Source organism: Sciurus carolinensis, chromosome 5 (genome assembly GCF_902686445.1).
Source record: "Sciurus carolinensis chromosome 5, mSciCar1.2, whole genome shotgun sequence".
Classification (NCBI taxonomy): domain Eukaryota; kingdom Metazoa; phylum Chordata; class Mammalia; order Rodentia; family Sciuridae; genus Sciurus; species Sciurus carolinensis.
Genome location: NC_062217.1, coordinates 170733739 through 170749617, shown reverse-complemented (window position 1 = coordinate 170749617; position 15879 = coordinate 170733739). Strand labels below are relative to the sequence as shown.

The window sequence follows — 15879 nt, the reverse complement described above, 5'->3', positions numbered from 1 at the left end:
GTATATATATACCACAGTTTCTTTATCCATTCATCAATTGAAGGGCCTCTAGGTTGGTTCCACAGTCTGGCTATTGTGAATTGAGCAGCAATGAACATTGATGTGGCTGTATCTCTGTAGTACGCTGATTTTAAGTCCTTTGGGTATAGGCCAAGGAGTGGGATAGCTGGGTCAAATGGTGAATCCATTCCAAGTTTTCTGAGGAATCTCCACACTGCTTTCCAGAGTGGCTGCACTAATTTGCAACCCCACCAGCAATGTATGAGTGTTCCTTTTTCCCCACATCCTCGCCAAAACCTATTGTTGCTTGTATTCTTGATAATTGCCATTCTAATTGGGGTGAGATGGAATCTTAGGGTACTTTTGATTTGCATTTCTCTTATTACTAAAGATGGTGAACATTTTTTCATATGTTTGTTGATTGCTTGTAGATCCTCTTCTGTGAAGTGTCTATTCATTTCCTTAGCCCATTTGTTGATTGGGTTATCTGTATTCTTGGTGTAGTTTTTTGAATTCTTTATAAATTCTGGAAATTAGCGCTCTATCTGTAGTATGAGTGGCAAAGATTTTCTCACACTCTGTAGGCTCTCTCTTCACATTACCGATAGTTTCCTTTGCTGAGAGAAAGCTTTTTAGTTTGAATCTATCCCAGTTATTGATTCTTGCTTTTATTTCTTGTGCTATGGGAGTCCTGTTGAGGAAGTCTGAGCCTAAGCCAACAAGTTGAAGATTTGGACCTACTTTTTCTTCTATAAGATGCAGGGTCTCTGGTCTGATTCCGAGGTCCTTGATCCATTTTGAGTTGAGTTTTGTGCAGGGTGAGAGATAGGGGTTTAATTTCATTCTGTTGCATATGGTTTTCCAGTTTTCCCAGCACCATTTGTTAAAAAGGCTCTCTTTCCTCCATTGCATATTTTTGGCCCCTTTGTCTAGTATGAGAAAATTGTATTTATTTGGGTTTGTGTCCATTTGACTGGACACTTCTTGTAGTGGCGTTGGCTCCGTGTGGGACAGATGTGGGCAGGTTCTGCACCTGCCTCCTTTTACCCTGCGTACGTAAGCTCTGTCCACGGAGACCTGCAGTGCACCCCAGCAGGCGTTGCCCGGACAGCCCAGGAGAAGGCGGGAGGCCGTGGGGCCCACGCTCACTGCGCTCTCTCCCCTCAGGTTCCCCTTCCCCATGGTGTTCAGCAGCTGCAGCCGCAAGGACCTGGAGACCAGCCTGGAGAAAGGAATGGGGATGTGCCTCTTCAACCTGCCGGAGGTCAAGCAGGCTTTCGGGGGGCAGAAGTGTGGGAACGGATACGTGGAGGAAGGCGAGGAGTGTGACTGCGGGGAGCCCGAGGTAAGGGAGCCGTCTCCAGAACGTTCCCCTTGGGTTCTTGCTGGGCAAAGACCTTGGAGAAGCCGTGCAGCAGAGGGAACGTGCTGGAAGCTCAGGATGGAAGAGTCCCGCGTGGCCACCTAGAACAAGCCCCACTCGCTGGGGTGGCTTTCTTGAATTTTAACTATTGCACAAAATAAGTTGTATCACTTGATTTAAATAGATGAAGAATCTTCCCTACTGAAGGCAGAGCAGCAGTCTGGGTGAGGTGAGGACAAGAACAATAGAGAAGCTTTTAGCTTTGAGTTTGACTGAGAAGGAAGCCTTGGAATTGTAGCTTCAAAGAGCCACTGAGCACCATTTCTCCCTCTGTGTGGGGCATGCTGCTAGAGGGGAATTAGAATAGGCAGAGCCCTTGACCAAGAGTCCGCGCTCAAGTTGAAATTCTGCCGCAGCCTCCTCTGCATGCAGGGCTCCCGGGCTGCTGGCTCTGGCCCTTGCTGGCTCTTAGAAGCAGGAAGTGAAGCAGCAGTGTTTGTGTCCAGCACAGGGCTTGTTCAACCCCATCAGTCTCAGGAAATGCTCTTGTTTCTATAGGTCCCAAGATAAAGTCCATCAGTGTGAGAAGTCTAACAGAGCTTTTAGTCTCTCAAGAGTCCTGAGAAGGAGAGGACACGGTAGCACCCCCTGTGAAGCAAGAGCTCCCTCAGAGCTTGGAGGAAGTCGCGTTTAGAATCAATCAAAGCAAGGAGTTTGTGTAGCAGGCAGCTGCTCTGAGGCCCCTCCCTCCCTGAGGGCTTACCCAAGCCAAAGCCATCATCAGGTTCAAGGACGGCTTAGCTAAATTCGAAGATGGGCTAAGAAGGGTTCAGAAAGAGAGTGTCTCAGAGGGTCCCTCTGAAAAGGGGACTAGGGTGGAAGGAAAACTGCCCAGACTCAGAAGCATCCAGCTTGTCCCTGTGGTTAGGAGAAGCCTCGCGGTGACCCATCTCGGGGGCCTGCCATACCAGGAGGCTTGGTCTTGGTCTTGGCCTGACAGTTTGTACAAGCACGGTGGAGGCTGGGTCACAGAGGGCTGTGGAGGTGGTTTTGTACAGTGTCTCATGCCCTTGCCAAACTCAGAACTTAAGGATAATGGCCTTGTTCGCAGCGGTGGTTAATTGTGCTCAGGATGCTCCGGGAGTGATTGTTGTAGAGGAACAAGTCCTAATTACAGCCTTAGAGAAACTCCTTAAGACGAGCAAAGGAAAACGTAGCGCCGACTCGGGATGGGGTTTGCACAGGGGAGGAGGCCTTGTTAATTACCTAAAGAAGAAACATAATTAGCTTAAATTACCCATATTTCTCAGGAGAGGCCATGTTGACTTAAAATGGCTAGTCTTTGATTCGAACTCCCTGTAATTGTTTACTAATGATGGCTCTTCATGGAGCCGTGAGCTCTCAGGCTTGGAATGACTGTGAGCAGCGCTTGCTCCCTATCACCGCCTCGGCTCACCTAGCCACCACCGGCATCTCCAGTCCTCCCCATCACCACACCAGCTTCCCCTGCCAATAAACCCTACCGCCACGGCATCTCCAAGCTGCCACCCCACCACCATCGCATCAGCCAGTGCCTGACACTGCCGGCTGCTCGTGCTCATCTCCGTGAAGAGGGGCGCAGATTTGGAGGGTGCTTACTCTCCCCAGGTCGCACCCGGCATCACAGCCGGGTGTCAAGCCACATTCTACTGGCCTGTAATTTCCAACTTGGTTTTCTGTGGTGAGGGTCCTTTTTCATAAAGTGAGTTCTCGATATTTAAAGAGACTTCTTCCCCCCATCTAAAGTTCTCCCTTCCAAGACATTTTTCAGAGTCACAGTGAGCTTTCTGCCTTACTTGGTAGTTTTGCTCTTTAAATTTTTCATGATGTGCCTCCCTAGACTCAGGCTCCAACTGCAACCAGCAGTGTGACAGAGAGCCCATTTCCGGTTTCCGAACTGCTCTGCCTGAGGCTTTTGGTCTTAGTAGAACTCTTGGTCTGGTTGGACTATAGACCTGCTCCCCGGGCTCCCTCCCACTCCCCAGTGCTCGGCCCTGCGGGTACTCCTGTGTCTTCTGGCCCAGAGAAGGGCTCAGTGTGTCGCCACAGCTGGCAACCAGCCAGCGCTGGGAACAGAAGGACTTGTACCTGCACAGGGTTGGACCCAGCCTCAGCCCGACTCCCAGAAACAGTCTCCCCCTCTCCATTCCAGGAAGAAGCATTCCCGTTCTATCCCAGGGCACTGGAACTGAGAATCCTCATCTGCCACCCCCTGTGTGGAATGACAATTAGGGCCATGCAGAGCCCTCCGTAATGGCTCCATTATTCTTCCTTCTTTGGAGACTTAGTATTCATTGGTTCTGTTGCTCCTCTGTTGAGTACTAAAATAATAAATGTATCACCCAATAAGAAGTTGTCTCTTCTGAGAAATATGGTACTGCAGAGGAAATGGATTCAGAGTAGTTAAAAGGCAGGCGATTGTCGCAGCCTTGAAGCACTGGGCATTGGATTCATATCCGCAGAAGGACATCCTGGTGACTTGCTCACTCCTGCAGCCGGTAGGCTGGGAAGGCAACCTTATCTCCTTGTTTAAAGTCACTAGCAGGCCAGGAGCCTGCAAATATCTCTTAAACTTACTTATCTTTCTCACGTTATCAATCCCCTTTGAAGTCAGACATTCTACTTGGCTGAATTTCCATTTGAGTTGCTGCTTATATTTTTAGTGATTTGGGGTGGGGGCAGGGTTATTAAAGGATTTAGGGACCCAGATATTGGATGGCTGACTTAATTGAGAATTTTATGGGCAACTCTAATTTGGTTAATCTATCACCAGTTGAGCCACTTAGACCACAACAAGCAGTACAGCGTGGCTGTACACTTGATGGCACCTATCGGTATTGCAATCAATGAGTTCCTTTTAAAAAATCAAATCAGTTGCTAAACTTTTTTTTGAATTGTAAGTCCATGAGCTAGAAACCCTTGCTGGCATGAAAGTTATAGCCATGACTTCTGGTTGGCAGTTTTATCTTATTGTATATATTACACATTCCAGATGTTTATAAAGTTCTCAAACATTTAAAATGTAATAACTCTGGAAGTTTGTATGATAGCAGCAAATGGTAAACACCAAATGAGGGCATAATTTATGGTTTCCCACAGGACACAGTTCAGGTACCCAGGCAATTTATTAATTACATTTGTGATACGAATGATAATTTTTTTCAAAAAAGATGGTGCTTGGGAATAAAGTATTACACTATTAAACTTGCATACAATTAGGTTCACCCTAGCCAATACTCTATAAATTCTTCAGAGTATATTGTACATTGACTAAAAGAACATTGATAAATTAAACAGTATTAAGGACTCTATAAATCGTTCCCTCTTATGATAATTACAATTTCTTCTAAAATGTGGAGTCTCGGTCATCAGAATGCTCAACTGCACACAGACTTCATACATTTGCTAAATGTATGCAGGCGTTTGAACTAAGTTAAAGATGTTAAGCTCATATTTCTTTTGTTAGGAAAAAACGGTGCTTACGAAGCACAGCCTACTAACAGAGCTCCTTCCCTGGTTTCTGTTTCAGAAAGGGCAGGGCACTGACCTTCCACCTGCTTAAATCCCTTGACAGCTGGTGGGCTCGGCCCCAGCCCTCCTTCCTGCTTCTTAGCCATTCTGATGTTGGGTTCTGGCACCCAGAGCACCTTCAGCCAACAGCCTACGTGTGCTGGAAGGGGCTCATCCACGTCCATCAGTCTAGACTGCAGGGAACCGGGGCTCGAACCTGACATCTGACTTCCCCTGAGATGAAAGCATTCTGCGTCTGTTCTGTTCTGTTGTGGTACCAGCGACTGGACCCAGAACCTCACGCGTGCTAGGCTAGCGCTCTACCGCTGAGCTACATCCCCAGCCCTATTCAAAGTGTCCGTTTTTGAGAAGCAGAGATTGTAGGCTTGTGTTTGGATGAGCAATTCCCCATCCTCCGGCGGTCGTGCTGCTGTTCGTTGCGGTGAGCCCTACGTGGAGTCTGCTCTGAAAGGCCCAGCGTGCTGCTGTCCAGCCACTTTACCTCTCCTGAAGGCATTCGAGCGCTACTGACCTGGCCAGGGACTTGCAGGCACGGTCAGTTCAACAAGGTGAACCTGACCCTGAGGCAGGCTTGCTCTTCAGGAGCTAGGCCCACGGGTTCTTCTGCCGTTTAGGGTGTGACATTAGGGTGAGTCGTTGCTCCGTGGGACCGGGTCAGACAGATCCCCTTCACTCCCCAGGAATGCACAAATCGCTGCTGCAATGCCACCACCTGTACCCTGAAGCCGGATGCTGTGTGCGCACACGGACTCTGCTGCGAGGACTGTCGGGTGAGTCCACAGGGCGGCCTTGGCACCCGGTCACAGATGGGCTCAGTGGTTCAGATCCAGTACAGGGCCAGCAGTAGGGCAGGACATTCCAGCACTCACGCAGTAAGAACTGTGGCTCCTTCTCAGGCAAGTGCATGTTAGCCATCTCTTATTTTTCAATATCTTCCAAGCTTCCAGTGAAAGGCACATGTTAATCACTAGTCGTCTGTGAGAGATTGTCAATCACTAGCCGTCTGTCAGAGATTGTCAATCACAAGTCGTCTGTGAGAGATTGTCAATCACTGGCCGTCTGTGAGAGATTGTCAATCACTGGCCGTCTGTAAGAGATTGCTCATATGCCAGTGGAAAGCCAGCAGGACCACAGCACTTGTGCTCCACATTTATGTCGTCAGTGGCATGTGGCTCCCGCCCCATGACAGGCCGGTGCACGGAAAATCAGACACACCCTCCACCAGACTCCTGCCAGGTCCATCTGCCTGATGCCAAGAACATCTGGCAGGTGGGCTAAGAACCTCTCTGGGCTGGTCCAGAGGTTTCGTGTCAACATCTCGACCTTAGTGTCCCCCTGGCTGGCACAGCTGAGGGCGGCAGTCTTAGGCCCTGGCCGTCCTTGCTGCTTGAGGGCACTTGCTTTGGCCGTCCTCTGTCTTGTTGATATCTCACAGAATAGAAGCCCGAGTTTTGGATTCAAAGATTCTATGGTAGAGTCTTTTTTCTTGTTAATTGAGCAATCGACCTTGGCAGGCCACTTACAGGAAACTTTCTGCTGCGCTGCTGGAGCCTGGTGATTTAGCAGTGCATTGTAACATTTTACCTTCAGCATCAAGATAGCCTTTCTGGTGGTCATTGACCTGAGGGGAATGTTGCTAAGAAGCTGGGACTCCCTGGCCCAGCTGCTGGTGGTGAGAGGTGTCTAGAAGGGCCAGGGGAAGGTGGACTGAACCCAGCTCAGGTGAGGCTCAGGACGGTCACAGGGAGGAAGAGCAGGGAAAGTCACTTGGCAGTACAAGTGTGATCCACATTTATGACTTTAAGCAAGTTCTTTCAGATCCCAGACCTTCTAGAAGTTGACTAGTGTCTTATCGATTGCCTTTGAGAGGAATATGCAGGAAACCAAGCCCAGGACTTGGGGGTCCCTGACTATGTAGCCTCAGACAAGTCACTCTGAGCCTTAATTTCCCCAACTGCAAAAAGATGAGGCATTGGTCAGAGACTTTCTGATGTCCTTTACCATGCTCCCTCTTTACCTCTCCCTGCTCCCCACTAAGTGCTAAGAGGGTGATAGTCCCATGACTTCATGACAATGTGACATTGCCATTCAGATTATGCCCTTGGAATCATTTATGTGGACTTGCCCACAAATGCCAACACTTTGCATGCCAATGTCAGCTTAGATCTGGGGATGGTGCTGGCAACCAGAGAAGAATCTCCCTGCAGGTGACCCAAGGTGACAGGTGCCAGCCAGCAGCTTGCGTGCTCGTTACTTTCCTGCAATGAAAAAGACGCTGCTCTTGGTTGCCCCACCCCCTGGCAGAGAGGTGAACCCCATAGCCAGGGCAGGGCTTTGAGCGCTCTCTGCTTCCAAATTCTTGTCCCTTCCTGTGGGCCGTATTAAGGTGGCCTCTCTGCCTTGGCTGTTCCCTCTTCCCTCTGTGCACACTCCGAGCCACCCTCTCCTTTCAGCTGAAGCCTGCGGGGACCGCGTGCCGGGGCTCCAGCAACTCCTGCGACCTCCCGGAGTTCTGCACAGGAGCCAGTCCTCACTGCCCGGCCAACGTGTACCTGCATGACGGGCACCAGTGTCAGGGGCTGGATGGCTACTGCTACAACGGTGTCTGCCAGACCCACGAGCAGCAGTGCGTCACACTCTGGGGACCAGGTATGTGGCTGCCACCATCTTGACACTGGGCAAGTGTGCCCTGTTCCTAAGTCCTTGCTCCTGGAGTGACCACCCATGAAGCAACCGTTCTGTCCTGTTGGGGGCAGCCGGCTACCAGCAAGGGGCTGGGAACATGCTGAGATAAAGCGGGCAAAATGGACACTGGCTGGCACTGCACCTGAGGAGCAGCCAGAGAGGCGTGAGCAGCTCCTGCGTGCTCCATGGGGTGACAGAGATGGGTCAGCCAGGACTCCACAGGCACCGAGGGGGACAGACAGAACTTCCCACCACCACTCAGGTTGCGGGGATGCCTCCTCATGTTCTGACAAGGGTGCCGACCAAGGTCTGAGGAAGCCGCTGCTTCCAGAGGGCTGGGAGGGCTGCCAGGAGGGCCCCCACTGGGACTTGGTGCACCAGAGGATCTGTGACCAGGAAGGACAGGGAGCACTTGGATGGGAGCCCATGGTGTAGAAGGGTCAGTAGGATGGGAGGCTGGGCACCAAGACCCAGTAGGGGACGTGAGACGGGAGCGCGAGGGCCTGGGATGCGTTTGATCTGAAGGCAGCATGATGGGCTTGACGTGTGTCCTAGAAAAGGCACCGTGTGGCCAGGACACGGCTGCCACAGGGCCGACTCAAAGGAGATCATCAGGTCCACCACCTCCTGGGCAGCATATTTGGGGGGCACCCACCCATTTATCCTTTCTGACCCTCCAATTCGCCCCAGAAAGGGCTCAGACTCCGAGATTGGGAACCAGCTTCCCAAGGACATGTGGCTGGGATGGGGATCCGCCATGGTGACCGGTGTGCAGATGTGACTCCCACCGTACACGGTCACCCCAACAAGTGAGTGGGGTCTGTAAGAGGAAGCAGAAGCTCAGATGGAGAGGGGTGGAACCAGCACCCTGTGTGTGTCTCCTACACTGGGCCTCATGGGGCCCAGGGCGCCACCCCCCGGGAGCCATTGGGATTGCTGCCTGTCTCCAGCTCAGGATTCCAGCTGAGGATCCTGGGGAGGGTTTTCTCAGAGTGCCTTGTAATTCTCCCCTGCCCTCGCCCGCTCCCCATTTCGTTGGCTATAGGGATGACCTCAGTCCTGGCCAGAGAGCCCAGTGGTGGCAAGGCCACTGTGTTCAGCCAGCCTCAGGCCACAAGCCAAGCATGCTCAGACAGCAGCTCTGGCTGGAGAGACGCCGATCCAGATCCCTGCCAGGCTCTTCTGTGAGGTTCTGGTTTTAGGGGTTTGAGGGAAGTAAACTGGAGCCAAAACTGATGACTAAGCACAGAAGACTTAATGTGACGTGGAAGCAGTGACCAATCGTGGAGAAGGTCACCAGGAGCTGAGTCCCACCACAGAGCCCAATGCCCTGGCCAGCCATGATGCCCCTCTGCATTGGCACTTCTAAGGTTGAAGGAGGAGCAGGCTGGACATGGTGACCTTCACTCATGAACGTGCCTGGGCAGGTGGGATGAGGCCTGCGGTTCCTGGCCCGGAGTGCTTCATCCTTGGACCCTGAGCTGCCCTCAGCCCTGGCCGCTTCAGAGGCTGCCATGAGGCTCTCCAGGCAGGGGTGGGCACCTCGTCGTAATGGCGAGCACTGAGAGGCACTCACTATTCCTGTACCACATGGCCATAGGGCTCTGAATGGTTCAGTGACCAGACACCTTCTGGCAAGCAAGGTCACTTTGGGACAGTGGCTACTGCTGCAGGCCAGAGACTCAGAGCCTCAAGCATCACCCATGGCCAACTGTCCCAGCCCTTCTGCAGTCAGTAATCTCCCTTCTCGAGTTACAAGGGCCATTATCTGCTCCCTTCCAAGGAGCATTCAGCGGCCAGAGCACACGCAGCCCGCAGAGCTCTGGAGAAGAGCAGGCTGCTTCGTGCCCTGCGTGATGTAACGCCTGGCCCCGTTTCCACAGTGAGGTCAGATGGAACTCCACAGCTCTCTCCGAACCACCGCACTGCGTGACTCAGCTGGCTGCGTGCCCTTGAGTCATGGTGACCAAGGCTGGTATTTATTATCTCATCAGACTAATCCTTCCCAAGCTGCCTGGCCGTAGAGAGAAGGAGCCAGTCAGACCGGCTGACAGACATGACCTGACCCACAGATGGGCTTCTCAGAAGTGACGCAATGAGAAGTTACCCTGAAACTCATCCTTGCAGCCGAGGGTGAGCACAGAAGCCTGACTGCCCAAGAAGCTGCACCGTTCCTTGAGGAGGGACTTCTCAGGCCCTCCAACTTGGCTCTGCTCACTCCTGCCCACCCTCTTGCTGGTAGCTGGGAAGGCCTTTGCCTGGCCACGGTGGGGTTTGTCAAGAGTGGTTTATTGCACAAAGCCCCAAACACATCATGGGGACCCGGTCTGGAGACCTACCTCGGGCTCATGACTGCCTGGTTTCATGTACCTCTTCCAGTCGCTTCTCTATACAACAGACTTCCCCAGGAGAGAAGAGAAAATGGAGGACAACCACCAGCTGTGGCCTTTGGTGCCAGGGCCTTCTTAGAATGTGCCCCAAATACCCCCTTGCAAGTGCAGTGTGACCCCTCCTGCCACACTGGCAGGGCAGCTCAGTTCTCCAGGTGAAGGGCACCCCGTGAATTTCTGTAACTGCTGGAAAGAATGACTGTGACCTTAGTGGCTCAGGACCACACAGATTCATCATCTCACACTCCTGGAGACTAGAAATCCTAAACTCAAGATGTTGGCAGCCAGCGCTGCTTCTGGAGACTCCGGAGGACAGCCTGTTTCCTGCCGCCTCCAGCCTCCAGAGGCCACCTGCGTTCCTTGGCTCACGGCCCCTCCATCTTCAGGGCCCCGACGCAGCATCTCTAAATCTGTCTCCCTCCTTCTTCCCTCCCTCCTCCCTCAGGTGGGATGACCTTATTTGGGGGAGGGACTGGCACTGAACACATAACTTGCTAGCAGGGCTGCCTTCAGCCAATTGCTGAGCCTTGTTGTGCCTCATCTATAAAATGGGGATAGTGCCCTACTTACCCCGTGAGCGTATCGTTACCCTCTAACGCAGCCCATAGCCTGTTCTATGTAATACGTTGTAGGATGACTCCCGATGCACAGTACCTGGTGCCTCAACTCTGTGAACAAGGTGAAACTTATTCACAGACTCATGAGCAAAATGCTAAAGTCCTTGGAGCTCATGAAAAGGGTTGTAAGAGGATCATGGTCAAGGTACATTCGATGGGGGCTGGGGCTGTAGCGAGGCAGAGCACTTGCCTCGCACATGCACAGCACTGGGTTCGATCCTCACAGTACCACATAAAAATAAATAAATAGAGATATCGTGTCCACCTGCAACTAAAAATCATGTTTAAATTTTTTTTTTTTTTGAAAAGACACATCGGGAGGAGGAGAGCAGCCATCTAGGATACTTTATGGCTGAGGTGCCTCTGAGTAGCCATGTGCCAGAGTGGAAGAGGAAGGGTGTTTCCGGCATCCAGAGTGGGATAGACGGAAGTGCACGGGGTCCGTGGGACCAACCAGGGAAGTGCATGTGCTACATTTGTGCAGAGCTGGAGCTGTGACTTGGAGAGCGGAGATCCTCATCTGCCACCCCATTCTCTCATTTGTGAACTATTTACTGACGTCTGCTCTGTGTAAGATGCTGACTCAACAGCTCCGATTTTGCCAGAGGCACAGGCTTCCCACAGTCCCTCGGTGCTCTTGCTCAGCCCTGGAGTGGAGTCAGGATGTGACTCCATCCCAGTGTCCTCTCGGGAAGCACTGATCCTGGGCAGATGCAGTCCTGGGGGCAGAGGTGACTTCCTCAGCCGGGCCCCTGGCCAGCCAGATGTACTGGGTTGAGCGCGTTGAAATGAGTTGCTGCGGAGCTTGGTTTGAATTAGCTTTTCCTGATAGAGAAAGGGGACTTACTGTGGAGAACACATGGCAGGGTCTGTTGCCCCACTATCAGTGAAGGCCCCGGGGCTATTGGAGGCCCCTGGGAAGCACAATAACTCAGAACCCAGGACCCACTGAGTCCCTGCCTGATGGCCATGCCCCTCACATCCTGGTGACCTGGCCAACATGCTGAGTCACCCAGAATTCTCCAGGCATATCCAGGAGTCCATTACTCATGCCCCAGAGCTGGCTACCCAAATGTGAACCGGATGCAGCCCTTCCTTCCTCCTGAAATGGACTTTTCTCAATCCAGCATTATATTTCAATACAATAATCCTCCTTCCAAATCTTTCTGCAAATGAAATGACAGAAAATTCAAAACATATGCCTTCAGTTCCTAACTGGCAAAGTGATATGCTTTCAGAATACCTTTTGGATTTTTTTTTATTCACTAATTTATTTTTCAATTGCTCTCATTGATACTGTTGATAATTTTCCTGTTGGCTGAGGACTTAATTGTTTTTCTCATCAATTTTTCTCCCACAAGTCTTGCATCTCAAGACTTCATGTGTTGCCGTCACAGACATAAATGTCATCTGTAGTTCAAACAGCACCCCTTGGTTTAGCTCTCTTTGTCCAGCTTAGTCTCAATATCCACAAAGATTGTCTGTCATTGTGACATGACCTTTCTCCCTGCTAAAATATGGCTGGATATTTTTCTTTAAGGAGCAAATTTACTTTTGTGCTATTGTTTGTCAGAAGCCCTAGCATGGTGACTGAGAATGGGACTCAGCAACCAATCTCGCAGATAATTCCATGATAACTACATGCCTAGAGCCACAAACAATTTGCCTTGGAGAAGTTCTGAAATATGTCAGTGTTATCTGTTTTATCACCTACCAGAATCTAGTGTCATTTGATTTATGCAGTGTGAGCCGGCCAGACGATTTTTATGGGCTAGTAAACATTCAGTGTTTATCTGCAAGGCTGGTTTAAATGAGTTCGGATTGCTGAAACCCACCTGGGGCTGTGCATTTACTGATCATTTACAATGCTGGTGACTACAGATGGGAAGAAAAGACATTTTTACCAAGAGGAATCGAGCAAGTCTTCCTTTTATCCCAGTGCATAAGAAGGAAGTGATCACATTCGTTCCCATGGACTTCATTTTCTGATGAATGCCAAGGCTACTCTGTAGAAGAGAGACAGGGAGAAGAGTCTCCAGTTGTCTGTGGAAGCACCTCGTCTGTGGGTGATGAGCAGCAGGCAGGAGGAGCTGATTGAGCTGGAGAAGTCCATTTGCATAATAGAATCATTTTAAGTAAAAGATTAGAATGAGTAAATTGTGGGCTTCATTTGAGATGGCATCGTGTCTCCTTCAAAAGACATAATGACATTGGGAACTTCCAAACCACAATTACAAATATAAGTCATATCACTCTGAAGATAAAACTGGTAATTAAAATCTATCACTTCTGACATAATTATAAAATACAGCATGCTGTCAAAATTCCCTCTGAAAGACTGAATTTTATCTCTTGATAATGGCAAAACATCTAAGTGTTCCATTATTAAGAACTCAAAGACATGAAATTGATGTAACTGAGAAGCAATAAGAAAACTCTTTCCAGGATATAGACCTGAGATCCCTTGTCTTCGTTGAGGCTTGAAGACAGGCACTTTTAAGGGCAGCAACTTTGAACCCAAAATGTGCCTCTGCATTGTCTTGCAAGTGGACAGAAGCCATTCACACTCCCAAATCATTGATCATTCTGCCTCTGAGAAATGCCAGCTGCCAGTCACATACAACAGCCAGCAGTGTCACTATGGGGGACCCTCCTCTACTCTAACGGATCAGGGTCAGGAGAGCCCTGACCCTCGGGAGGCAGGCTGGGGTTGGCCCTTCGCATCCATTTCCTGTAACATTTTCTTCTGAAGCTCCAGCTACATCTGCTCCCAACCACAGCACTTGGGTTCCCACTTATAAGTTTTCTTACTGTACTTCAACTTGGAGGAAACGGTTTCTCTTCCCAGGAAGTGAAGTGTCTCTCTTCTCATGACCTTACCACATTAGATGGAAGGAATGCGTGAAAATCCAGAGTCTCAGAAAAGATAACACAGGAGACAGTCATCTCCCGGGGCATCTGCCCCAAGCTCTTCACTGCAGGGCACACAAGGTCCCCTCTGGGAGGGCTGGGGGCAGGACAGGCTGGCCCCAGTGGCCTTGTCCTCACTCCTGCCTCACTCAGCTGCTCTGCGGAGGCTTGGAGCCTCCCAAGGGGCAAAAGCAAGCACAGCAAACACAGGAGAGGTCACATCTGCAGGAGGGAGGAGAGGGGGAGTCCGAGCCCAGCTTCCACAGCAAGGAAGACCCGGAGGACACAGCAACCTGGACCCTTGTCAGCAGCCCATGATCCAGGGAAGACACTGACTTACCTGCTTTGGCCACATGCCCAGCATTGACCAATCATAGAGCCTGTGAGATGAACCTCTCTGATTAGACAAATTTGGATCTTAGATCACCCCTCTGGCTTGGGTGGGAAAGTGAACTCCATCTGAACCATGCAAAATGGATTCCCTGTCTTTGCTCCTGGAAGAAGGGGCATGGGAAAGGAATGTTCACAGCTGTCTACCGCAGCACAAACCATTGTTGTGAACCCCGGATGTTGCCCCAAGCCAGCAGAGGGAACCCCTCCCACTGCACAAGCTCTCCTGGAAGCGAGGCTTCCACCCTGGGAGAGGTGTGCTGGAGAGCTCTAGCAGGGACCTCACTGGCCCAGGAAATGACCCAGAACCCACCTGACACCATCCTGCAAGCTAATATCAGAGGTAGGGTAGCAGGGGCAGGTTGTGAACTAGACCAAGTCCTAAGTGCTTGTGCCTTTATAAGCTTGATTTGTTTTGAACCCTTGGTCTTTAAACATCTTTGTTTCAAATTGGCAATTTCTCTTCACGGCCTGGAGACTTGAGGACAGGAACCACTGGCTGAAGGGACGAGAACAGGCATCCTCACAGTGGCGAGCCGTGTTATTGCTGTGCCCCACTGGCAACGGCATGTCCTGGCCATACAACAGTAAACAGCGATGTGGCATCTCCTACTCCCTCGTGTTCTGGGTGACAGATCAAAGGAATAAAACTCTTGAAAAGAGACCAATATTGCTTTCCTGGGAGTGTCAGATAGTTAACCTTTAGAATCCCGCATCCTTCAAGACACTGGACAAACCAACCCCAGAGTAGAATGAGTTTTGCTGGCCAAATTCTAACGAGCTTTGCTAGTTTAGAAACTGACTTCTCTCCCAGAAGTTTCCAAGCCATCCTACTCGGGATTTCTTTTTTTCCCAAATCAGTAGTCATAAAACTATCTCCAGAGCCCACCTCTTGGAGGGAAGATCCACTAGACATACTCAGACTCACGGGATCTACCATCCGATTCATTTCAGCACGGAGCGGCTGGCCTTGTAGCCTGTCAGTTATTCTCTGGAAAGGATTTGGTGGAGCTGGAACCCAGTCTTGCATCTGTGGCGTATTGGGGCATGTTTGCATCCTGAGGAGGAATGAATGACAGGTGTCTGTTGATAACCAAGTGATTCTAAGGGGGAGGAGCACAGGACTGTGGCCGGGTGGACGTAGCATGCTTTGGGCTCTAGATCCATGAGTTAAGCCCACCTTAGCCACGTCTACAGAGATCTTCAGTAAGTTACTTAAACTCTGAGCCTTGGTGTGAAAATCTGTGAAATGAGGGTAAGTGGACTTCTATGAGGTGGTTACAAGGACTGAAGACACTGCATGTCATTCCCAGAGCAATGCCTACCAGTGGGTGCCCACAGATGGCATGCCCCTGACCCAAGATGTGGCACTCACTTGAAGAGTTTGCTAAGACAGAGAGGACTCACCAGAAAGGTGATTCATTCCCAGTGGAACCAAAAAGGAGTCAACTCAGGAGTCTTTACTGAGGGTCCTGGTGTCTCTTTCTAAAAGACACTTGGTGCCTCCTTAGAAAGGCAAGGTTCGGAGGCCCAAGCTGTGCAGGTTCCCAGAATGACCCAGGCCTCGGGAGCAGCAAGGAGGAGATGGGATGGGCAAGTCCCTGAGCTGCGACCGAAGTTCTGAGGACCTCCTCACGGTTCCAACAGTGCCACTGTGCAGAGCGCATGCCAGACTCCAGGCTCCCGCAAGCCTCTCTCCCTGCATTTCCCAAGGCACCTGCTTACTCGCAATCTTTGCAATCAATTGCAAAATTGATGGCTTGCCTGTCAGTCTGTCTCCCTTCCAACCGTCCAGCCTTCTTTCCTTCCTCACCACCCTCCTTCCGTCCACCGTGTTGCAGGCTTGGACCACGCACAGGTATTTAGTCAGCCCTTCTGGTCTTCCAGACACCAGCGCCATGGAGTGACCCAATCGGACAATACTGTCTGCTTACAAATTGCAACAAGAAAGAGA

General features: G+C 50.8%; 1 protein-coding gene across 1 annotated transcript in view; it reads left to right on the top strand.

Annotated features, from left to right (window-relative positions):
- The window catches only part of Adam12 (ADAM metallopeptidase domain 12), a 332604-nt gene that overhangs the window by 274625 nt on the left and 42100 nt on the right, over positions 1-15879 (top strand). The window contains exons 12-14 of the mRNA XM_047554551.1: positions 1168-1345; positions 5614-5703; positions 7387-7582. Of these exons, the coding sequence (XP_047410507.1) occupies positions 1168-1345; positions 5614-5703; positions 7387-7582 (464 nt within the window). The remainder of the gene's footprint in view (positions 1-1167; positions 1346-5613; positions 5704-7386; positions 7583-15879) is intronic.